We start from the raw sequence: 24,474 nt of genomic DNA, 5'->3' as shown, positions 1-24,474 counted from the left end.
AGGATTTCCAGTTTTGCGAAGTTTTCTTTTCAACTTTGTCGTCTTAACTCTTAGTCTCATTATTGACAGGTTTAATTAGTTACTAAAAAATCTGCAATTAAAGCAAGTCGTTGCAGTTCATAGCTGTCGCTTTTTGTGACTTAAACGCTTGTTCGTTTTTTTAAAAAAAATCTTAGTGAATTTTTTTAGTTTTGCTAGTATATGTTGTACTTATTGCTGACTTATGACTTAATCGCATCGATGACAGGTCTCAACGGTGGTCTTTGAGGACTCAGTTAACTGATGTAATTGTATCTTTCAGTAGCTGTTGCGTTCTGTGACTTTTATACTAAGTGTTTTCAAAAAGTTTCAGCTAATTTTTTTGCGATTTTTTTTTATTTGTCTTATCTATTAATTTTTATTAGTGAGAGGACTCATTGACATTTAATGACAGCTTGCTAATGAGAAATGGAGGAATATAGTTGGCAGCTTGAGTTCATATCAGTTGTTTTTTGATGTTAATCCTGTCTTCAAAAAATTAAAAAGTTGATTTTTTTGTCTTGCTTGTTTTTGTTGTTCTTGTTGTTTTATTGCTTAGTATCATTACTAACAGCACTCGTTTGCCTTTTAATGGTTGTCGGGTCATAATTTAGTACAATGTTTTGAATTGTATTTCAGGACTTGTCCTGCTATGTTCTTTTTTTGTTTCGTCGCCTGACGCTCTTTTTCGTTTTACATTTTTTTCACACAGCAAAGCTGAAAAAGTCAATTTTTCTAAATGACTTCTTCCTCTCACTAACGGCGTTTGCGCGCGTGACGTCATTTCTCTCTCTCTCTCTCTCTCTCTCGCAAAGGTTTTAAGATCATTTGCCTGATTAGATTTTGGTCATACGTGACTTACCTCACTCAATAAAATGACTTTTGCACTTTAAGACTTAAGTTTAATTTGATTTAGTTTGAGGTCAAAAGAACTTATATGTACAGTAAAGGTCCCTAATAAAAGGCTTCTGCGGAGTGATTGTTAACAAGCTTTATTAATTTATCGCTGAATGTTTTTTATCTAGCTTTTTGAGCGGCGTCAATTTTTTTATTTAGATCTGTATCTGTTTCTATCTCTATTATACGGCAGGCAAGTCTATTCTTTCGCATCTATCCCGGTAATCTGCTGGCTATGTTAACAAGACAGGGATCGTGTTTATATGCACTGAATTTGATTGTTTCGATATGACCTTTCAGCTTTAAGAACCAATTGCTTCCGGGCTTCAAAGCGTAAATTTTCGGCATAGAAACTTTACTCCGTTCGAGTCAAATCCCCCCAAAAACGTTGCCTCCCCCCACAAGTATCAACTTTCTGGAATGACTTTCTGGTGCTCAATCGTCTCGTAGGTGAGGTTCAACTATAGGCAACGCCTTGTTGCTGGTTGCAGGTCTTTACTTGCAAAGTCCTTTAAATGTCACCTACTTTCAATAGGAGTAACATCAGGTAGGCACACTACTCATCCCAAGCATTGTTTGGTTTTCTACGATAAGCATTTTTAAATTCGCGTTGTAACGCGCCAATCAAAGCTCACTTTTACATGAGAAACATTCTTGGCAATCAACACTTGCCTGATTAAACGTAATACTTCTGCAGAGAACTCCAAATTGTTTTCGATTGAATTTCGGCGTGGCGATCTTCTAACATACGTTGTCTTTGGCTGCAGTTCTGTTAAGTTTTATCGAATTAAATTATAAATTTTCATCCCAATGTTGTGTTGTTGTGACAGTTACTAGTAGTGATGACACCAAATCTTTTGATCTCATTTATTCGTGTTTTTTTTTTTACTGAATATCATATTTTCGTGAAACGTTCCGATATGCATTTTTGCTATTTTGACGGCACACTCTCCTTTTGTTATTCATAATCAACGTTTTTATGTTAGAAAAAACCTAGAAGTCGCGCGCTGTGATAAAAAGCTGAGAGCTCTGCAACGAAGAAATTTGACAAAAGATATTTTGTGTTATATTTTTCATATGGTGTTTTTCCAATCGCAGAGGAAGGTTGGTTTATTTTTTTTCCGAACAATGCCTGCTAACTTCATGGCATAAGTCCAATACTCTTTGCCTAAATCATAAATGCCAAGCAAACATCTGGTGATCCCTGTAACATGTTCAATTTTGCTGTTTCACCAGGGGTGTAAGGTGCCCTTAGATATAGTCGAATTTTGGGTTCTTTACAATATTTTTCAAAGTTCTTCAACCTAAGGTTCTTGTTTCCGTCGGCTACAATTATCTGAAGCGAACCTACATCAGAATAAAATTGCTCAAAAAATGTCATTACGCTTCTTCAGGAAGTACTAGCAAAAAAGGTATTAGTAAAACAGTAGCAAACAAAACAGAATCGTTTTTCGTGATCCAACTCTTCTTGTTTCAAATAAGCTCTTTCCACCAACTGATTGTCCTAAAAATGTTCTACATTCTCTCCTGTCATGATTACTCGTTTTGCAGATCAGCACCATTTTTTATTAATTTGCTGAGGTTTCTTTATTCCACCGCAATCACGAAGTATTACATAGAGTACCCAGAACAACTTTCGATGAAACCGATTGCGTTTTTCAGCTCATCAATAGAAAGAAGTAATGGAGACACGCAAATCTGCACGATCAGACAATTTTCAACGATTTCAAAGCTTTCTTTAGGCGCGAGTATGCGGGTCGATTTTTTAAAATCACAAACTTCATACTGCATGTCGTCTTTGAAATAGCGTTTAGTTCCCCTCCATCCACCTGATTTTGCCATCTGGCCATGAAATGTTGAAGGGTATGAAAATAATGTCCTATACCAGCATGGCAAACTTTGAAGTCTGACGCTGTCAAACAATTCTCCTCTTGTTATTAAATTTTCATTTTTGCCATCGCAATAATTGGCGCTCTACTTAAAATTACTGTTCCCTTGTTGCAAATAGAAACTGTTTCCAGGTTTTGCTGATCAGTTTCTCCAAAATCAGTTGTTTTACCCGGTTTTGTTTACCAACAGATGCAGAACCTCCGCTGATGTAATTTTTGTCCTTTTCCAGTATTTCCGCGGACAAAAGTTTCCTCCCTATCTTTTCCTTTTTTTATTTGTGATTTGGTATTATTTGCACACTCTACAGTTCCCGAAAACTTTTTACGAAGGCTTGCAAAAGGCTCATGGTGCTTCAAAATGCCATTCGTACAGCCTGAATCAAATATCGTGTCCAATTCACCAAAGATTTCAGGAAGATCAACAGTATTAGCAAAAAACAGAATTGTTTTTTTTTGTGATCCAACCTCTTCTTGTTTCAAATAAGCAGTTTCCTAAGACTGAATACACTGTTTTTTCTACATTCGCTCTTGTCATGCTAACTCATTTTGCAGGAGCCTAAATTTCACTAGTTTGCTTAGGTTTCTTACATTCCTCTGCAAAATGAGCAACAGTACTATATAAGATTCTATTCTTTAAACCCTCCAAGTTTCCGAAGAATTTTCATGATGACGAGCATAAAACAAATCGGCTTCTCTAGGCTAGTTTCATTCTTCGCTCATTATGCTCAAATTATTTTTAACCAGTATTTGCTCAGTGAAATAAAATTGAAATGTACCGCTATTTGAGCTTTGTTCTTGCAAGTCTTAGCTACCATTTCTAATGTTTATTGGCATTGATACTAGCCCCCGTATCATCTCATTAAGAAATAGGAGTATATCTAACATCAAACTGAAGTGAAAATAGTTCGCATATTTAAAATGTTTTCGTACATCAATCATTTTTTTCACTGAATCAATGACAGCTATTTTACGGCAATCTGCCGGGTATTTTTTTTATTGCTGCTGACTTCGTATTTAACCCTCGAAAATTGCAAATTGACGCCACAGTGCTTTCAGAGCCTAATAATGCCTTGCAAGAGCCAATTCGGCCCATATTTCTCCTTCCCTTGTCAAGTTTTCGCTTTTTCATTAATTTAATCGTTTTTGGATTTTCGTGCTTGTTTTTTTTGTGAATTTTTGTAAATTGCAACGTCCCTTTAATAATTCATGCACCTAACGACTCTTTTTGGCATTTTTTTGGATTTAGCAATTTTAGGCATACTAAACCGATGCCTTATGCTTTCGCAATGTCTCTTTAGAGTTTGTTCATGTTCTCTGTTTATGTTTTTAAGACCAGCATCATGAACTATGTCCTAACCATTTTTAGGCCAATGGGTTCGTTGAGCCTATCTTAATTTGTCCATCCTGAGAGTTTTGGGTATTTTTAGCGTTTCCATATATGCATCTTTTAATACGAAATTTTTGGGTATCATATCCAGATATCATATTAAGATTTAAATCTGTGCGGCACTTTTTGTACGGTTTCTGAATGGTTTCATAAATGCTTTTATGTTGTATTAAGTGTCATTTGAAACTTACAATGAGCTGTAGCCTCTGATTAATGGCTAAATTGTGTCCGGTTTTAAACTAATTTTTATCTTCTAAATCCCTATATTAATTCAAATGTTGCTTTACTCTGGTTACTAGATTGTCTTTCAACAAAATTAGTTGGTTTCCGCTTCAAGTTTTGCGCACCCAAAACACTGTTTAATTTTATGGGAAGTAATTGACCTCTAGGGATTGCAATTTTTGTCTGTTTTCTATGCTTTTTAAATCTCATTTTTATTAGCTTTCTAACTAATGTTTTGATATTTTTTTCAGAATTGCTTTGAAGTTCTTTATCTCCAGAGTATGTTGCCATTGGAAATTTGATGCATGTGAATAGCTCTTTTAGAGCGTTTAACACATGTATCCGAGTTAGGTGTGTTAAAAATTGGCATATGATGTGGAAGAAGTTGCATGAAAAATGTCAATTTAGAGCGGCCTACGCACACTCATTCCAAACAGGCTATCTTGCCTGCCGATTACTTTTCTTGAAAATCGATTAGGTTTTGCTGGTAACCTTCGATAGAGATATTTTTTGGCTTTTTGTATTAAGAGGGTCGTAACCCTAAGTTTTTTCTTCGAACAGCTACAAAGTTGTTTTCTTCGAACAGCTTGGTAGTTAGAAATCAATGATTTGCTCACCGTTTTTTTATATTGGAAGAGGTAAATCTGACAAGCTACGTTGCCTATGCTTTTAAACTCTATATGTTTCATGCTAGTTGGTGTTCATTACATGCAAATGCACGAGCTTTTGGGAGCTCTATATCTTGACTGAAACGTCAAAAAAAATTGTTAATTGACTTTATACGTTTTCTTTGGTCACGCGATTTGTTTTTATGCTAACATTTACGTATTGCATTTGTCTGGTGCACCGTTTTCAAGCGATTGTTCAAGGAGTTTCAAATAGTTTAAGAGAATAATTTATTTTTGAATCATTCTTGCGTGGCACTTATCCAATTAGATTTTGAGATTTTTTGATTTTGTCCTCCTTGTTGTTTTTAATTAGTAAGTGATATAAGCGAGTAAAAATTATTGAATATTGGAGTCGGATATTCGAGTCAAATAATTCCATTGACAGCTTCGCTTTTTATCTTAGAGGCCGAATACCGCTCATTTTCTTTCTTGTGGAGATGTCAATAAGCAAGTGAAATCTTGATTCTCATCCTTTTAAAACTTCGAGTTTTTATTTTGAGATTTTATTGGTATTTGAAGTAGATCTCAAACCGAAATTGTGAAATTTTCTCTAGTGTCGGCTACGGCTTACTGTTGGTCATTTTTTAATTTTCCAAAAGTGCTGGCCAGTTTTTATTTTTCCAAAAGAGCTTCAAGTTTGTTCAGACGACAATAGTCGCGTCTTTCAGTCTCCATCAAGTAGCAGATTGTCAAGATCCTTCAAATGAGTCAAGAGACCAAACCTCTGTATCTTTGCAGATAATTTTCGATGACCACAAAGTCGCATTATGGAACTCATAAACAATTATCGTTCTGAGATAGCGAAACACTCAAATTTTATCAGTTTTAGCTTGTAATGATTTGTTGTTATGCTCACTTTTTGTGTTCTAAATTGAGTCGAATTTGTGTATATTTTTGACATCAGAAACACTCTTAAAAAAGGTAGTCTTTTGATTTTGGAGTTATTTTGGGATCAATTTGAGCAGCTTAGTCCCTGCCTACTTTCCTGAATTGAACTACTGTGTCATTGGACTAGCCGCTCGCTCCACCGGCTTTATTCAATATCCAAATTGTGAACCGGGATTTTTGGATGGAATGAAGGGACGTACGTGGATAATTAATAATTTATTTGACGTTTTTAAAATGATGTTTATTGGAGTTGAATGTTTGTGTCTGCTCCGTGTGGAGGCTAAAATCTGCCTGCGTGCCAGTGAAGTCGCTCCATTCTTGAGAATTGTACATGACAACAATGCCTCAATCTTTGAACAATGTTTTTAGTCATCAGCTGAATTTTTGATAGCTTTTGTGTCTTTTCAAAAGCAAATATTGATAAATTCTGTTTCAATCTACCTCTGAGCTTCACAATTTTGTTTGAAATTCTTCAGTTTTTCTGGCTGGAAGCACAGTTTAAAATAAAATTACGGCTGCAGTTTTTATGTTGAAAAGGGAACTTTTGTACCTTCAACCGTCTAGTCTGGCATGTTTATTGGATAGTACTTAAGCTGATTTGGTCCCTATAAGCAGCCATCAATCAAAGGATTCTTGTATTAGTTGATGGTCAACTGAAAGTGGTTACTTCATGTGTCTAGTCGAGACTTATTGGTGCGCTGTTCTAAGCTGGCTGCATTAAAATGTACTCAGCTCTCAAGTGATTGAGTGATAGGAGAATAATTTGGATGAGGTGATTCAAGAATGTGACATGCAGCCCAGTACAGGATGCAGTTTTTTCCTGCTTTTTTAATATGTAAATAAGCGTGTGCATGGAATGAGTAGATTAGCAAGACTTAGCATTAGATGTAAAGCAACATAGAATTGATTTTTGAATTGGATTTTTTCCTTACTTTTGTTTCGAAAGGACACAACATAATGTATAAATGTGGTCTTTAAATGTTTTCACTGTTTATAACTTGTAAGCATCAATTGTTGTCTGCCTTAATGTGAGGAACTAGATACTGAATTAAATTGTCTCCTTTTTTGCTGAGTTTAAGTGGTAAGTGTGACAAAATGATCTTGTCCTATGAGTTAATTATGAGGATGTTGTGACCTTCTCTGCGCCTGATTTAAAAAAAATTCTGGCGCGAGCTATCAAGAGACTTGACTTACTTACTGAACAACTGCTCGTAAATTAAAGCATTAACTGAGAAAGGTTTATAATAAATACTCCTACTTCATAAAAAAATGGAACCAAGTAGACAAAGGCGTGGTTCTGATACTTATTAGTTGTTGCTGCAAACGATGTATGAGATCTTTCGCTTGATTGATTTTTCTGACTTTTCGTTCTCAAAAAAACGGGACAAACTGATAAAGAGCGAGGGCATTAAATGTCTTTTCAGTGCTTTGAGAACTCTACTACCGTCTAATTATAGTGTTTTACAAAATTATCTGAGCTATAATTTCACAATTTGTAAGTCAATTTTATGAAGTTTGGATCCGAATTTTTTTAACCCACCCCCACCCCTATTTTTTTCTTGCAAGGGTTGTTTGGCAAGGGTTGTATCAATTATCAAGCTCCTAATTTTGCATGTGTCTACCTTTTAGATTAATGTCACTAAACTCAGAGCTCATATGCTTATGTAATCAATTGGAGAAGTAACAGTATTATCAACCAGTTTTTATGGTCGTGAAATTAAAGCATCATTATCTAAAATTATGTCGAGACGGCTCGTGTGAGACTGTACATGGCACAGAATGTTCCAACATACGTCTCAAATTTGTCAAAAAAATTCTTTGTTTTGAGAGCAAAGGATCTTTTGATTATCAGTTTTGCAAGGCTCAATTTGGATTAATTTTTGGGGGCAACCCTAAACTGAGAAAATGACTACCCCTTATTTTGACGATAATTTTAGCAGCTTTTGCATTGCAACAATAGCAATCTGTCGCAAAGAAAACTATAACTTGAGCAAACACAGCTAGTAATTTGTAAGATATTAATTGCAGCGATCAGTGTTTTTTCTCGCCACAATTTTTTTTCTCATTTAAATTTTGGCCTACTGATGAAGTGTTACCAATCAGTTTTACCCACGATCCTGTTGAAAATTATTCTAAAAAATGCTACCGAATATCAAAAACTCATCAAAAGTAAGAGCTATTGGTTAGATCAAGGTTTGTTTATTTCGTAAAAGCTATATTCAATTAATTCGTCTTATATTCAGACAATTTCTCATTTTGTAATGTGATTTACAATTTCTCATTTGAAAATCAAACAAAACAAATTTGATATTTATGTGTCAAATCGAAGAAAAATGTTTCATTTTCCAATTGAATTACTTACATTATTGTATATCAATTAACTTGCGCGTTTAGATTCAGTAAATTGATGATTCCATCAATTTTGAGTCAATTAGCAACGTATGTTTTAAATTCAACTAAGCATACGTTGAGAAGACAGTTGCTGTGTTGACAAAGATAACCTTCTTCTTTTTTCTGAATTGACTGTTTGTTTTCTGTGCTTACTGCTGCAATTACCTCAGATTGACCAATTCGGCTACTGAAAGTCATATTGAAATTTTAAATAACTGAAGGACTTGCTTTCCAGTAGTATTTTGCAGTAATTTAGTAAAGTTTTCCTCAATAAAAGGGTTCTACTTCTTTTCACCCCTATTCATTTAACCCCCTATTATTTAACCCCGATTTATTCACCCCTCTTTCATTTAACCCCTCTATCATTTCATCCCGCCACTTAGCAGTCGACATTAAAGGCATGTTTTGTCATAATTAAGTGAATAAATTAATCCCACGTTCGGTTGTGATAGTTTCATATCAAGTCCCACGGGCCGCTGAGGCATGGCCATGGCCCGCGAGGCATGGCCAAATGATTATATTGCTAATTTAATTATCCTTATTTTATAGAAAGATTGAAATCGGGGTGAAATGATAGAGGGGTTAAAAGATAGAGGGGTTAAATGATACAGGGGTGAATAAATCGGGGTTAAAAGATAGAGGGGTTAAATGATACAGGGGTGAATAAATCGTGGTTAAATGATAGGGGGTTAAATGAATAGGGGTGAAAAAGCGGGACACCAATAAAACATTCTTATAATGGTTTTATAATTTTAGGGGAAACTTATAAAAGACCATAAATTTGACATCTAATCAAATTAAGCCAATTTAAGCAGCAAAAGCATCAAAATCAATTTAGGTCTGTAGTCTAGCTGGTTCAAAAAAGTAAACGTTTTTTTTTGTTCTTTCCTTAAAAGTTGCCGTTCCTGTTTCTGGCTGCCCCTTAAAGAACCAAATCTTTTATTTTGTCACGTTCTCACATAAAACATTGTGGAGATGTTGCATTTTATAGATTAAATTTGCGCAATAATTTGATTTTCTACTTTTTGATGTTTTGGGTTGTTTGTTAAGTTAAAACATGCTGGTGATATCTTTTACGTTTTCCCCCATTTTGTGTTGACAGAAGTTGCTAGTCCTTCAGAGGCCAACAGAGATCCTAAATTCTAGTCTACTGACGCATCAGGAATTATCGACAGAAATTAGAATTGAAAAAGACCCACAATTTGTCCTTCAGTTCTGCAATATCTCAATCAAATCAATCTTAAAGCGAAATGGTTTTGGCGTTAAAAATATTTACGCACATAATTTAGTTATTTTCTAAACAATCTGATCTTTCCTCATATTGTTTCCCTTCTTTTTTAGTGGAATCAATTAATCTGTGATATAAAGGCTCTAATTTGCCCTCAAAATTGTTTAATCGGGAAGTCAGAGAAGCGACTAAGTAGATAAACAAAATATTGCAACTTTGTTGGGCCCTTTCTTTTTCTCTAGAGAAATTGTTTCTTATTATTTCTTGTGCATAAAGAGTATCTCAGTTATCCATTTTGGAAACGGTGCCTGGCAAATAAACTCAGAGAAATTAACTCTAAGGGAACTGATTTTTTTTGAACTAAGGGAACTGAATTTAAAGATATCAAAGGAAACTGAAGTTAAATTTTCTCTGCTTTTGCGTTCTGAAAAATTAGCGTCTTTTTAATAGCCGCACAGCGATATCTGGGGCTGTTATTGGCCTTCTCTTGGTTTTTTACAATTCAAAGAATTTGAATTGTATTGGGGCGCTGTCTTTTTTTTTAAGATCTGTTCACACATTTTCATGATTTTTGAAGTCAAATTGGAGTAGTGATTTTGATCACGCCGAAACAGGAAATGGAGCGAAAAAGCGAGTGGTTTTGCGGCGTGAAATTTTTTCGCCTTAATTTTAAAGTAGAGTGAGAAAACGGTGTTTGAACAAAAATTCGGTTTCTCGGTAGTGGTTTTTGTTCACATGCGGCAATTTCACTCTGATTTTTACTGTTTTTTCGATTTTTCGGATCGGATTTTTTTCTAAATAGTTTTCCCAATCCATTCACAGCTCATTCTGGACCTAGTTTTTTGTTAGAATCAAAATTACATATCTCACTTGTGGTTTTTTGTTCTCCCAAGCAGCATTTTGACATTGATTTTCTGTTTTTTTTCCTCTGATTTTTTCAGAAATGGTTTTCCCAATTCACTCATTGTCCGTTCTAGGTCTAGTTGTTTGTTAAGTCAATCAAAATTCTTTGAATTGTACGTCAGGACTTGTCCTGCTATGTTTTTTTATTTCGTCGTCATGATTTTTATTACGACCATATGACGTCACAGCCACTTTTTGTTCATTCGTTCATGCAATTTCAACTGAATTGCATGTGTGACGTCATTTTTCGCGCTTAGTGGAGCGAGTTTTTTATTCATTTGCGTGATTAAAGTTTTGGTCACATTTGACTTACCTCACTCTCAAAAATGACTTCCTCACTTTGAAATTGACTTTTATTTACTTTAATTCAAAGAGATAAGGTCAAATGGGTGTGTGTCACTCTAAATGAAGGTTATTTGAGATCAGCTAATAGAGGCAGCAATAACTTATACAGATTTTTTAAATCAAAATATAACAGATAAGCTTTCAATCAAAAGACAATTTTTTTGGTCTGTCTTTTTTACTGTTTTTTTAGACTGCCGATCTACGAATCTATTGCGGCTATTTTCTGGCAATCTGCCAGCTATGTTTAGCTTTTGTAGTTTGCATACTCTTTAAAGTTTTGCATTATTGGTTAAATCGAAAATTAAATTTTTAACAAAAAGTATAAGCCTATAAAGGGGTACTAAACAGCAGAGAAAGAGCGATCAAAATGTAAAAAATTATTTCTCTTTTGAATACCAAATTTTTATAAGTTTTCTCCTTGTTTTGTTTTCAATCAATTTCTTGGAATAGAATGTAAATATATCTATTTAAATTAACTACAATTTTGCTAGCAATTATTTTATTAATTGCTCTCAAAGGAAGTTTGTAGCAATTATATTAGTCCTGTCGGTTTTTTTTATGCGATTTTTCGCTTGACCGATTTTTTGTCTGACGCTTTTGACTTTTCGTCCTCAAAAACGGGATGAACAGGTAGCGCCCAGCGGGCACTAAGTGTTCTTAGAGCTTGTCAGCTCTGTTTCAACTCAAATTGTTTTGGAGACTTATAAGTATGGTGTGAAGAGCGGTTCCTAGAGTTTGAAGACCCCCCCCCCCAAATGTTGACCCCCACTTTTGTCCCCCACGCCCCCGCCGCGCTGTTGCCCCCCCACCGCGCTATTGCCCCCACCCGAATGTTGCCACCCCCATCAGCACCTCCCATGGCTAGTTACTGACGAACAATCGCTCGCTAAAAACATGCAAATTTATACAAATTTTCGCAATTTTTTTCAAGCTTTTTGAAAATTTTTGTCATTTTTGTAGAACTTTTGTCAAATTTTTGAGTTTTATCAACCTTAGATGTCAAGGAGCCCACGCTATCTATTGATAATAGGTTACTGCACAGTTTCTAGTGGTAATAGAATGGTTTCAACATTTCAACTTCGCGAATTTTTGCAATTTTTTGAAAACACTTTTTCAAGGTTTTTGAAAATTTTTTCCGTTTTTAGGTTTATCTGGCCTCAAGAGCCACAGAGCTTCCTCTAGGAAATTACGATAGGCTAATGTATAATTTCTAGACGTAATTGAATTTTTTTCAAGATTTTAACATCACGAATATTAGCATTTTTTGAAAAATAGCTTTTTTTAAACTTTTTTTAAACATTTATTGTCATTGTTCAAGATTTTTCAGCCTCAGGGTTCAGAAAACCTGCTTAATGGTTTGATAATATGTGGCTGCATAATTTTTAGTGGTAATGGAATGGTTTTCAACTTTTTAATATCACAAATTTTATCGATTCGTTTTTTATAAAACTTGCAATTTATCCAAGTTTTTTGACAATTTTTGTCATTTTATAGGTTTATCTAGCCTCAAGAGCCAAGGAATCTCCTCTAGAGTATGATAGCAAGTTATTGTATAGTTTCTAGATGCAACGGAGTGTTGTTAAAGATTTTAACATACAACGAGGTTTAGCATTTTTTTGAAAAATCTTCATGTTTTTTGTTATTTTTTAAGGTTTTTCCAGCCTCAAGAGCCAAGAAGACTCCTTCAAGGTTCGATACTAAGCTGCTGCTTAGTTTCTAGTGTTAATGGAATGGTTATTATTATTTTAATGACTCGAGTTTTAGAAATTTTTTGATAAATTTTAATTTGAAAATATATTATCATGTTCCAAGTGTATGGATCTTTATGAGCCAGTGAAACCGTTTAAGGCTTGAAATAGGCATACTAAATGGTCTCTTGAGACTTTGGAATGGTGTTCTGAAGATATTAATATCACGAAATTTAGCAAGGTTTTGTTAAAATTTGCAATTGTTTTTAAAATTTTTGAAATTTTTTCGTCCTTTTCTGAGTGTAACGATCATTACTGGCCAACGAAGCTTTTTAAGTCTTGCAGATAGGTTACATGGAAAAAATCCAGAGACAAAAGTGTTTTTGAACATTTTCTTTACTTTGAAATGTGGAATCGTTTCTTTGGAATTTTGCACTTTCAGTTTTTTTTCTATATGATTTAGTTACTAACAAGTTTAGAAAACTTGAAAATGTAGAGTCGAATCTCATCATGGAAAAATTCCTAGCTCTCTCTCTCTCTCTCGCTCTCTCTGTGTTGGCTGGCGTTTCTTTCCTTCTCCTCCTCGCTCACGTTTAATCTCTCTCTCCCTCTCTCTCCTTATATGGCTACCCTGCCTGGTACCCGGACATTATCCATATGCGTAGGTTAGAACTCTTGAACCTACAAGGTCTTAGGTGGTGCTTTGGACCGGGTGACTATGCTGGCTTGTTGATTACATCGAATTCCCTGCCAGTTGCCTATCAGCTGATTGAGAGTGATTTACGTTTCTTCTCTGCTATAATGAGCGAACAAAATTGTCTAAGTTTTAACGATTTCTTCACAATTGAGACAAAGAGTGTAAATACTCGTAATATGGACCTGGAACGCTTAGTCGTCTCGCGAGCAAGAAAACGTATTACAGAGAAGTCCTTCTTCTTCCGAGTGCAAAGAGTGGTCAATGACACTGCTGATCTTCTGAATGTCGGTATAAGCAGCTTCAAATCGAAAAACCCATGTCAAGATCTTATACATAATTGTCTTTTGAACTTAACAAAAACGAAATATGACATCAATAATACGTGTACTTGGGCTTTAAAATGTAGATGTAGTGTTTGCGCAGGATAGGCTTTATTTTAATGTTTTAGTTCATTCTTTTTTGTAATTATTAACCTTATTTTCTTTTGACATGTTAACAATGCTCACTCTATTTATGATACTGTAATATCCTATCAAAGGTAATAGAAGTCTTTTACTACTACTACTACTACTAATTCTTTTGTTGATGCCGCACTTCAGCGGCTGTTATGTGGCGTGATGTCATCGTCTATTACCCTAATCTCAGGCCCCTTCAATCAAGCTAAAGCGTTTGAGAGCAATTCGCGCGACGTTAGTCGGTTATGTTTAATGTTTTTGAATATCTTCATCCGCTCCAACCACCTCTAAAAATTCCTGTTTTTCCTTTTCATGTTTTCCAATCAACTTTTTAATTAGCTCCCTCTTTTTCGACCAGCAATACAATTGGTAGTTTTGAAATAAAAAACAAACTAGCCTCTTTAGGTTGTACGCGCATTGTACAAAAAATGAGAAATATCATTTTGTACAATTGAAGTAACGTTGACAAAAATCGAGATAAGATACGTCAGTAATGTGCAATTACATATAAAATGGTACCCAAGGATAATACACTTGAAGTAAAATGTTGACGAAAATCGAGATGATATACTTCAATAATGTGTATTACATATAAAATACCTTGTTTATTCATACTACATCATGAAAAGTAGTGAAATAATTCGATGTTTGTTAACATGCAACTGCACCTAAGCCTGTTTTGCATTAGTATTACGCGTTGTTTTTAAAAGTTCGATATGGGTTAAAAAGTTGTTCTTTTAAGACATTGTTCAGAAAACTAACTAGTATTTTTTATATGTTTAACACTGCGGATTTTGGTAATAGTATTGTAATCAACAATTGGATGTTCTAAAGCGGTTTTGGATGTGCGCTATCTATCTACTTTATGCCATTTTATTAAATAGTAATTGCATTTAACTCAGAAAATGTCCATTCAATCTATAATTTTTGAATTGGCATTTGCCAACTTATGGACCGGCTAGTGCTGCGTTTAAGTTTCCTTTGTGGTTACAGTGTCAATCTTGCTTTTTTCTAATCATAATGCTTTGAGCATAATATTCAGTTTTTACTTAATATCAGCAAATACAATAGATACATCACTTTTCCGTATCAGTCAGAATTGTATATTTTTATGGACATGGTGACGCACCGGTTGCAGCAAAACAATTGCGACTTGAAAAAATTTTCCCACTACATTTATAATTTGTTAATGATTGTTAAGAGCAACCACGCGTTATTTTGTTTCTGCAAAACAGTTCGAATTCATAAAGTTCTTTGTTGATCATAGTTGATGTCTCTTGTTTATGAGAATGTTGACCATCGAAGGGATTCTTCGGTTTTTTTGTATTAAGTACTCGGAAGTTGAAGGCAAAAAATGCAAATGACCGAGTCGGGTCAACCTTGTGATTTTAGCCCTGAGAGTATGTGAAAGTTTGCTTTCGATTTCTTGTAGGCTTATAGCACAGCTCTTAAAAAATTATTAGCTTTTCTCATATTTCGGCTTTCGAATTTAACAATTAATTGCAAACTATCACTGATTTATCTGTAGTGTATTGTTGCTCTTGTCTCAATCGTTTGTTTACGTCATCTTGGCCTTTTCAGATCAATAGTTTTTGTTTCTATTCCTTGTTTCAAATAAACTAGATACTTTAGATCAAAGAAAACTTTTTTTCACTATTTATAATAGTTCGTTCACCGCATTGCTAAAGAATATATAATAAAAAATATTTAATTTTTGCAACCAAGGCAAAGTATTCAAAATGATTTTGTTTGCAATGTTATAACTCATGTATATCAAATGTCAACGGTGTTGTTATTTGTTCATCATATTGAAATAATTTCTATATTTGCATATCGCGTAAACTGTGAGCATTTGGCATAGTCGGATTCTGAAAGAGGAATCAACATGTTTTTTACAATAAGTTTTCTTTGTTAAATTTATTTTTCAATTTGAAATACGCTTTGATTTGCTTCAGCGTGAAAAAAAGCAACCGACTGATCGCTTAGCACTGCGGATTTGCCCTTAGCCGCTTCGTTATATCGTTTTAGCACTAAATACACTAATTGGCTGGGATTTAAATGCTAATGATTTCAGGGAAATTGAATATAAGGGAACTGATTTTTTCAAAAATTAAGATTTCAAAGGAAGTGGAAGTTAAGTTTTTTCTTCTTTTGCGTTTTGAAAATTTAGTGTCTTTTTAGCTTTCTGATTTGCATATTCTAAAAAAAATTTTGATTAAATTGTAAATTAATTTATCAACGAAAAGTATAAACCTAAACTGGGTACTAAGAAGAAGAAAGAGCGCGCGAAATGTAGAAAACTGTTTGCGTTTTGAATGCCTAAGTTTCATAAGTTCTCTTGTTTTGTTTGCTATCAATTTCGTGTAATCGATTGTAAGTATATCTATTTAAATTGACTATAATTTTTCTAGCAATTATTTTTTTAAAAATATTTGAATATTTTCCTCCGCCCCAACCACCCCTTAAAATTCTGATTTCTCTCCTTTCATGTTTTCCAATCATTTTTTAATTAGTTCCCCTTTTTCGGCCAACAATACAATTGGTAGTTTTTAAATTAAACTCAATACTAGTTTTTTACACTTACAAAATGATATTTCTCATTTTTATGTGCAATGCGTAAACAAAAAGTGAAAATTTGACTGAAGTAAAAAAGCCGATCTTACGTATTTATTCCCGTTTTTTGAAAATTGTTGGTTCAGTTTTTAAATTGTTTCTTATGGGCTAGCAATAGTGGGATTGAACAATGTTAGAAAGGAAAAGCAACTTAGTTTAAAGGTGAGTACTCAGCCCCAAAGATCGTACACTTGAAGTAAACTGTTGCGCAGAATCGAGATTAGATATTAGAAATGTGTAGTCACATATCATATATGTTTCGTTCATACTACATCATGAAAAGTAGTGAAATAATTCAATGTTTGTTAACTTTCAACTGTCCCTAATCCTGTTTCGCATTAATAATACGCGTTGTTTTTAGAAGTTCGATAGGGGTTAGAAATTGTTCTTTTAAGAGATGATTCAGGCATTCACACTGCGGATTTTGGCAGTAGTTTTGAAATCAAAGTTAGATTTTTTAGAGCGGTTTTATATGCGAGCTATCTGTCTACTTTATACCATTTTACTAAGTAGTAATTGCATTTAACCCGTCAATTCAATCTATAGAATAAGTTCATTCAATGTATACTTTTTGAAACGCATTAGCAAACTTATTCACCGGCTAGTGCTGCGTTTAGGTTGCGCTTGTGGTTACATTGCTAATCTTGCATTTGTCTGATCATGATGCTCTGAACATGATTTTCAGTTTTTCAATAATATCATCAAATACAAGAGGTATATTAGTTTGGAAGGACTGTATTTTCCCGGTCAATAATAATTGTATATTTTTATGAGCGTGGTGACGCGCCGGTTAAAACTCCGTTGCAGCAAAACAATTTTGACTTGATTTTTCCCCTGCATTTATAATTTTTCGATGATTTTGATGATCAACCTCTTGTTAATTTGTTTCATAAAAACACAGTTCGAATTCATAAAGTTCATTGTTGTTCTTTGTGATGTCTCTCGTTTATGAAAATGTTGAGCATCGACGGGATTCTTCGGTTTTCTTTTCGCATTAAATACTCGGAAGTTGAAGGCAAAAAATTGCAAATGACCCGAGTCGAGTCAACCATGCGATCTTACCCCTGAAAGTATCTGAAAGTCTTTGTTCGATTTCTTCCAGTCTTATTGCACAGCTCTTAAAAAATTATTGGCGTTTCTCAGTACATTCCGGCTCTCGAATTTAACGATGAACTACAAAATATCGGTGATTCTTCTGTTGTGTATTGTTCTTCTGGCCTCCACCGCTTGTTTACGTCATCTTGCTCTTTTCAGATCAAAAGTTTTTGATTCTAGTTTTCGTTTCAACTAAGCTAGATACTAGTTTAGAGTGAAGAAAACTTTTTTCACTATTTATAATAGTTCGATCACCGCATTGCTGAACAAAAAGTGAAAAATATTTTAATTTTTGCAACCAAGGCAATGTATTCAAAATGATTTTGTTTACAATCATAAAGCTCATGTATGTCTAAAATATCAACGGTGTTGTTATTTGTTCATCCTATGGAAATAATCTTAAATTTGCAAATCGCGTAAACTGTGAACACTTGGCATAGTCGGATTCTGAAAGAGGAAAGCACATGATTTTATACCATAAGTTTTCTTTGTTAATTTTGTTTTTCAATTTGAAATACGCTTTTATTTGCTTTAGCTTGAGACAAAATCAACCGACTGCTCGCTCAGCCGCTTGGCTTTGCTTGTTTTCGCCTCGCCATTTGTTTTTGAATCCATCTTTGTGGTTGGTTAGTAAATGCTCAAATTTTACTTGAACTTAAAGACGGAGATGTAGTTAAATAGTTGTTGAACTGACGGGAAGAAATTGATAACGGGAATAATTGGCTCGATTAATTTGAGCCTAAAAGGCAAAAGCCTCTCCATTTCATGAAAATTTGAGTATGCATTTGATTCAAATTTTTTTGGTTAAAATTTGTCAGAAGTATTTTTAAATCTGTTCAAATTTTTTTAAGCTGACGATCTCCATTTCTGACAGTCTAAGAACAGCGGGGGGATTTTTGGTGGCAAGTGAAATCAAATCCAAGATATTTATTAGAAAACAATTACAAATTTTTCTCTTTGAATTTTCGTTTTAATGGCTCTAGAATTCAAAAAACGTGACTTATAGATGTGCGTTGAGGAGGCTGAAGCATTATCTGCACAGCGCCTTTATTTTGGAAAAGCTCGTACAGCTCAAGTTGTACAACAATTTATTTAAGTGTTTCGAATATAGTTGGTTCCAAAACTGATCAAAACTATTGTAAGAAGACACTTTTTGACTGAAGTTAGATGACAGTTTGGAAAGGATGTTGAGACCGTAGAAGCTTGTTTTTTATTTTTCATGTTTAAGTAATTGTGCTACATATCGCCCACCCAGAATTATTTGACAAAAGCTCTTTAGAATTGGAGCTGGAGCTAAAAATGCTGTAAAGCTCCCGCTTTTTTAAGTTTTTTAAAAACAGGATTCTCCAATTGAAGCCTGAACCTTTAGTTTCCATCACTTTGTGATTATTCCGACGAGTGCTTTCTCATGTTTATCGCTTCAAAGTGATTCCACAATATTAAATCAGCTTACACAATTAAGTTTTTTCTTATTAGGAAAATTTGCTCTAGAAATGGTTGAAGTATTCAAAATTTATCCGAGGGATTGTTCTACCTTTCTGTTCCGTTTGCATTAAATCAAGCCCATTGCATTGGTTTCGAAAAATAGTGGTGGTATATTTTATACTCTGTTATAAATAAATAATGAGTTCGCTCTTCTGTCCTAATGGTAACGAGTTTGAGTTTTTTCTTCGAACGTCGTTAGTATTTAGTTCAATGAAAAAATTGATTTTCAATCATGTTTTTTTTTGCAAAATTTATATTTCTCCAAATATTATATTAGTATGATTTTGTTAGCGTAAACATTTGGCGGAATTCAAAGACTGATGAAAAATTTTTGTGCCAACCACTATAGTATCAATTTTATGAAACATTTGGATCTTTTCTGTTTACCCCCCCCCCCCCCCCCCCCCCAGTTCTTTATAGCCAGCCTGTTTGCACCCCACCCCCAAATATGTACTTTTTGATCCTTAGAGATTCCTGATTTTTTTTTCATAATAAATTGCAGGCACCCGTAAAGGATTGGAAAAATTGGTACCATAAAGTCAACCCTATGAGAGCGCAGCAATGGTAAAAAAGACCCATTACTATTTGTCAGCTTACATTATAAGCAAAGTTGAATTACTGCGAATGTGCTACTTTGAAAACTTCGGTGCATTATTAAATTGTAAATGCCTTTTGTGCATAGTTGTATATGTAATTGTATGAAGTGGAAAAAAATACGCTATAAGATGTGTTAGTGGGGGGGGGGGGGAGGAGGAGGAGGAGGAGGAGGAGGAGGAGGAGGAGGAGGAGGAGGAGGAAGAAGAAGAAGAAGAAGAAGGAGGGTTGCATATGGACGTGGTTGACAAAAGCAGAAAAGATCCAAATACTTAGATATAGATAGGTATAGCTGGCAAAATGGGATGAAGTGTGGGGTGAAGTGTGCACGTCAGAGCTATGATGAAACTATACATTTTTTAAAATGAAATTAATGACACTGTGGTGTTCCATCGATAATCTGTTTTTTGAAGGCTAATTATATTATATATATATTGTTTTAATTTTTAAAAATATGGAACTGAATGGATTGAACAACCAATTCAGTTTGCGGTGGATAATTTTTCTAAAATTCCGTTGAAAATTATTTCAAAGAAATAATGAGCAGATTGTTGCCCTTCTGGTGCCTGTCTATAGCTGTGCTTGCAAATAGGCTGCCCTTTCATTTTCATCGTCCTGCCAAAAAACGGGGTGTGGAAAGTTAAAGTTCGAGTTACTTGATATACGGGATAAGCTTTTGATAGCTAGTTTTGATAGTGCATTTTATTTGATTGTGCAATACCATTAATTTAGTCTATTGCTTGTTCAAATTTTCCATCGATTTTGGTAGTGCTTCATCTTTGCTTCATTTTGGTAGTGCTTATATTCGAGTGGTTCTTCAGCCTGGTTGAACTGCAAGTGTTCGTAAATCCCACTGAAATCTCAGTTATCATTTACCTTACAAGCTACATTTTGAAACTTGTTTCGCTTCTGGTTATTCGAATTCCAACGGGGGGTGTTGTCGCTATCGGCTGCATTCCCTTTATAAATCAGAATTATTATTTTTTTGTTCGATGAGTCATCCTCTAGTTTAAGTTGATTCTGTTTTATAGATCCTCTGGGCTCTGGCAGTTTCGCTGAGATTATCTTCAGTGTGTCAGATGGAGTCAATGCTCTTCTGGACCAATACCTCCGGATATTCCCGCAGCCACTGGAACTGGTCTCGGTCCAGGAAAACGACTTCATGTCCATACACCCTGGAGTCACACAACCAATTCCTTTCGAGGTTCTCGCTGTCACCACTAATGACGACTGCAGTAGCAATTACGTCTTCAAATACGAGGTCATCGAGCGATCGGGTGTGGGTCAGATACAATTGTTGGATTACAGCAGTACTTCCTTTTTCTACGACCGCTCAATCAAAACCAAAAATGTCGCCTTTTTTGCCCCCTGGAACAACTACACCTGGCCTAAGTTTGAAAATATAAATTTTGAAGTCACGATACCTGGTCAGAGTGTGAAGACTTTACCTTTAAGATTAAGGGTCAAACTTGACTTCAATGTTCTGGGACCTGACTATCCTAGTCCTCTCATAACTAATAAAAGGTTCACCGTTTTCCACCGTGAAGTGACCTATATCAGCAAAAAAGAACTCGATGCCTCAAATTTGCTGTATCACATGCAATCGTCATCCAACTATGACGTTTCAGAGATCAACTATTTCATCACTCGAAGTCCAGAAAATGGTAACCTTGGATCTGCTGGAAACACGATTTTACAATTCACCCAAGCCGACTTGAATAGCAATAAGATATACTACAATCACACAGGATCGATTCGCGAGTCAACTGAGGATTTTTTCCTGTTTGACGTCACTGTGCCAAAGGCAACAAACGGCGTCATGTCCTTTCCTGGGCCATACTTTAACATCTCAATTGTCACAAGAGATCACCCATTCGCCCCTATTGTGCTTGTAACTCGCTCGCCCGAGTTGAAAGTCGTACAAAGCTATTACGCAATCGTTAACTCCTCGGTGCTCCAATCACGTGATCAAGACAGCCCGCCTGATATGATTGAGTACAGAGTCAGTACTAAGAACTTATCGGGATTTTTTGCCTTCGTTTTTGACCCCGATAAAGCTGTGAATGTTTTCACACAGTCTGACGTTGATAATAACATGGTCGCATTTTATTCACAGTCATCGTCATTGGATAAGGTCGAGTTCCAGATGACAGTGCGTGACTTGATTTCACAAATGAACCCAAACACACAAGTGCCGTTTACTTTCGTCATTCAGCCTGTTGAATTCCGCCTTGAAGTGCTCGGTTCCCGCGTGATCAATTTGGAGCAAGGTGATTGGTCAACTACCATAACCCGAGATTCAATCACCGCGTACACAAATGCGAATATAGAATCTTTGGGATTTAAGGTCATGAAGCGTCCACAGTTCGGAGATTTGACCTTGAACGAAATAACTGTGTACGACTACCAGAAATTTGGTGTAAAAATGATCGAAAATCAACAGTTAGCTTATAGAATGAGAAAAAATGCGAATGCTAATGAGTATGACAATTTCAAACTGCAAATTGATTATGGCGATCGTGGAGATTTTGCCCAGAATATCAACATTGATGTTCGAGTAATCCCACTTTTTTCTACTTCTACCCTTTACATTCAGCCTAACTCATCGCTGCCTGTAACTGATGCTAATCTAAACGCTACTTTGCTTTCAAAGAAAACTGGACAAATTTCATTTTTCAAATTGATTGAAGAACCCAATTACGGCTATCTGTGGAACAACAAAATAAAAGCTCGAGTCTCAAAACTGGACCTTTTTGACGGGAACAATCTAGCTCAGAAGCAGATAGAGTACCGGTCTAACGGGTTCGAACCTGGAGTTGATGACGTCAGAGATGAAGTGAAATTCAAAGTGGGAACAAGTAACAGCCAAGATATGTTCCCAAGCGCACAATGGGTCACGGGCAAGCTGTCCATTTTCATCTCAACCACACCCTACCTCCCGACAACCCCACGAGGAAATGGGTTGGGAGGAATGATGACTGGTGCCCAAAACAAAGACTTGATTGCAATATTGATCCCAGTTTTCCTTTTCCTGCTTCTTTTCTGTCTAATCGGGGTGTTTTTGATGCGAAGACAGCAACGGAAACGCAACATGAGCTTGAAACAAGTAGAAAAGAGCCCTGGATCAATGGCAACGCCTATGGAGTACTCCAAAAGTGGAATGTTCATGCCGTTATCTAATAGTAGGAACGACACCAGTGGTCAACAGTTTCCGCTTCTCGGCATGAAGAATGGTCCATCCCAGTCTCAAAGTGGCGACATCTACATTGATGAGAAGTTCCGAGGTCAATCAACCCAGTATCTAAATGCGATGAATAACGAATACCGCGATCACCCGCATCAGAACAACCATCACACAACTCCGTCGGCGTCCGACCGACTCATTGGTGCTTCCAACTCCACAACATTCCCAACTTGTCCACCTGTTTCTTCGGTTGCGACCCGAGGAACGTTCCCACGAAACGTGCCGACGTTGAGCGAAACCCGTTTGGTCTCGTCTGCCGATTACAACAACAGTTACGAAGCTGACCCGTTGCATGGAGGGTACAGTGGAAGTGACTGGTCATCTGGCGCGGGTCCTGGAGGTCCTTATCCACCCGTTTATGGCGATGACGTAATCTCGGAACCCTACCGTGAGTCACCGATTGGGGTTTCGGGACACCATCCTACGATCAAGGCGGTAGTTCGGGTGGACTCCCGAGGCCATATTGAGACACGAACGGTCCCTGTTATGGACGAGTATGACAGGTACACTGCTCGACACAATTACGACCAGCATCAGCCGAGGTCACAACATGCAAGTCCAGCTGTAATGAACAATAATAATGTGCCAACTTCGGTTACAGTTAATGCTGTTAATAAAACGCCGCTTAGACAAAGCCAATATTGGTTATAATTTATTCTTCTATTCATGTTTTAAATTATTTGAGCAACAAATATTTGATTGTTTCGACTGAACCAGAACTCCTAGTTGACATAAAGTTAGATAGAAATAATTATCATGATAACGATTTGAAAACTAGTTATAAATCATGTGAGATTTGGTTCTGATTTTGCTTTAATGACTTATTTTGAATTGTGTATCTGAAATTTCAAATTTGATGGCATTCCAAATGCATTCCTAAGTGCAACATAGAAACCGTGCATTATTACGCTGAGGTTTTAAAGGAGCTTGCTATTTTAACATTTGTTTGTTACAATTCACCGACGCCTTTAACGGGTCCAAGTTACAGCTGCCTTTGGTTGGAGTAACTTTTCACGTGCAAATAAGATGCATACAGTTTGTACATTTTGGACTGTTTTGTAAATTTATATTTTTTATTCTAATTGAATCTTCATCCTTTCCATTCAAAACCTTTCTTGATTGAGCATACGAAGATGAGTTCTGTCTTTGCAAAGGGGATGGTTCCCTTGTTGAATAATTGTCGCACCAGCGTCCACTCGAATATAATCCATGGACTACTAATAACGTCTTTTTGACTACTTTTTAATTGCTCTCAAACGAAGTTAGTAGCAATTATATTACTCGCGTGCTCTTTTTTATGCCATTTTTCTTATGACCGATTTTTGTCTGACAAGTTGAAATATCTGAATATCTGAAGTCAGGGTTGATTTTATATTTGATCTAATTCAACCTAGATTTACAGTTTTCTGCATAGCAAATGTTCAATTAACTTGTTATACTTTATCAGATACGTAAAATATCTTTGAGGCATGCTTCTTGGAAAACCACTTTGATATTCTAATATGCAACTTAATTTCAGAAAACAGCAGAATTTTGAAATTATTTGACGCTGTGGTGCCAAAAAGAAAACATGCAATTTCCTGTAAACTTTATTTCAAACTGAATGGCGTCCCTCAGTATATAATATTGAAAAAAAATTTAATCTGTTGAGCAACATTCGCTCATATTGGCAGAATCAGTTGTAGGTAATAGTAATACTAATAAATGTCACATAAAATTAGGACAAGCACAAATTTCATAAAGCACAAGCAATTATTAGCTTTCATT

At 35.5% G+C, this 24,474-nt stretch overlaps 1 protein-coding gene across 1 annotated transcript in view; it reads left to right on the top strand.

Annotated features, from left to right (window-relative positions):
* Positions 1-23,800, top strand: part of LOC142342750 (chondroitin sulfate proteoglycan 4-like) — a 128,610-nt gene extending 104,810 nt beyond the window's left edge. Inside the window, exon 5 of the mRNA XM_075394286.1 lies at positions 20,495-23,800. Coding sequence (XP_075250401.1) covers positions 20,495-23,358 — 2,864 coding nt within the window. The 3' untranslated portion in view covers positions 23,359-23,800. The remainder of the gene's footprint in view (positions 1-20,494) is intronic.
* The last annotated feature ends 674 nt before the right edge of the window (positions 23,801-24,474 follow it).

The sequence above is a fragment of the Convolutriloba macropyga genome, chromosome 7 (assembly GCF_964194025.1).
Source record: "Convolutriloba macropyga chromosome 7, txConMacr16.3, whole genome shotgun sequence".
Taxonomy (NCBI): domain Eukaryota; kingdom Metazoa; phylum Xenacoelomorpha; order Acoela; family Convolutidae; genus Convolutriloba; species Convolutriloba macropyga.
This window is presented reverse-complemented; position numbering and strand designations above follow the sequence as displayed.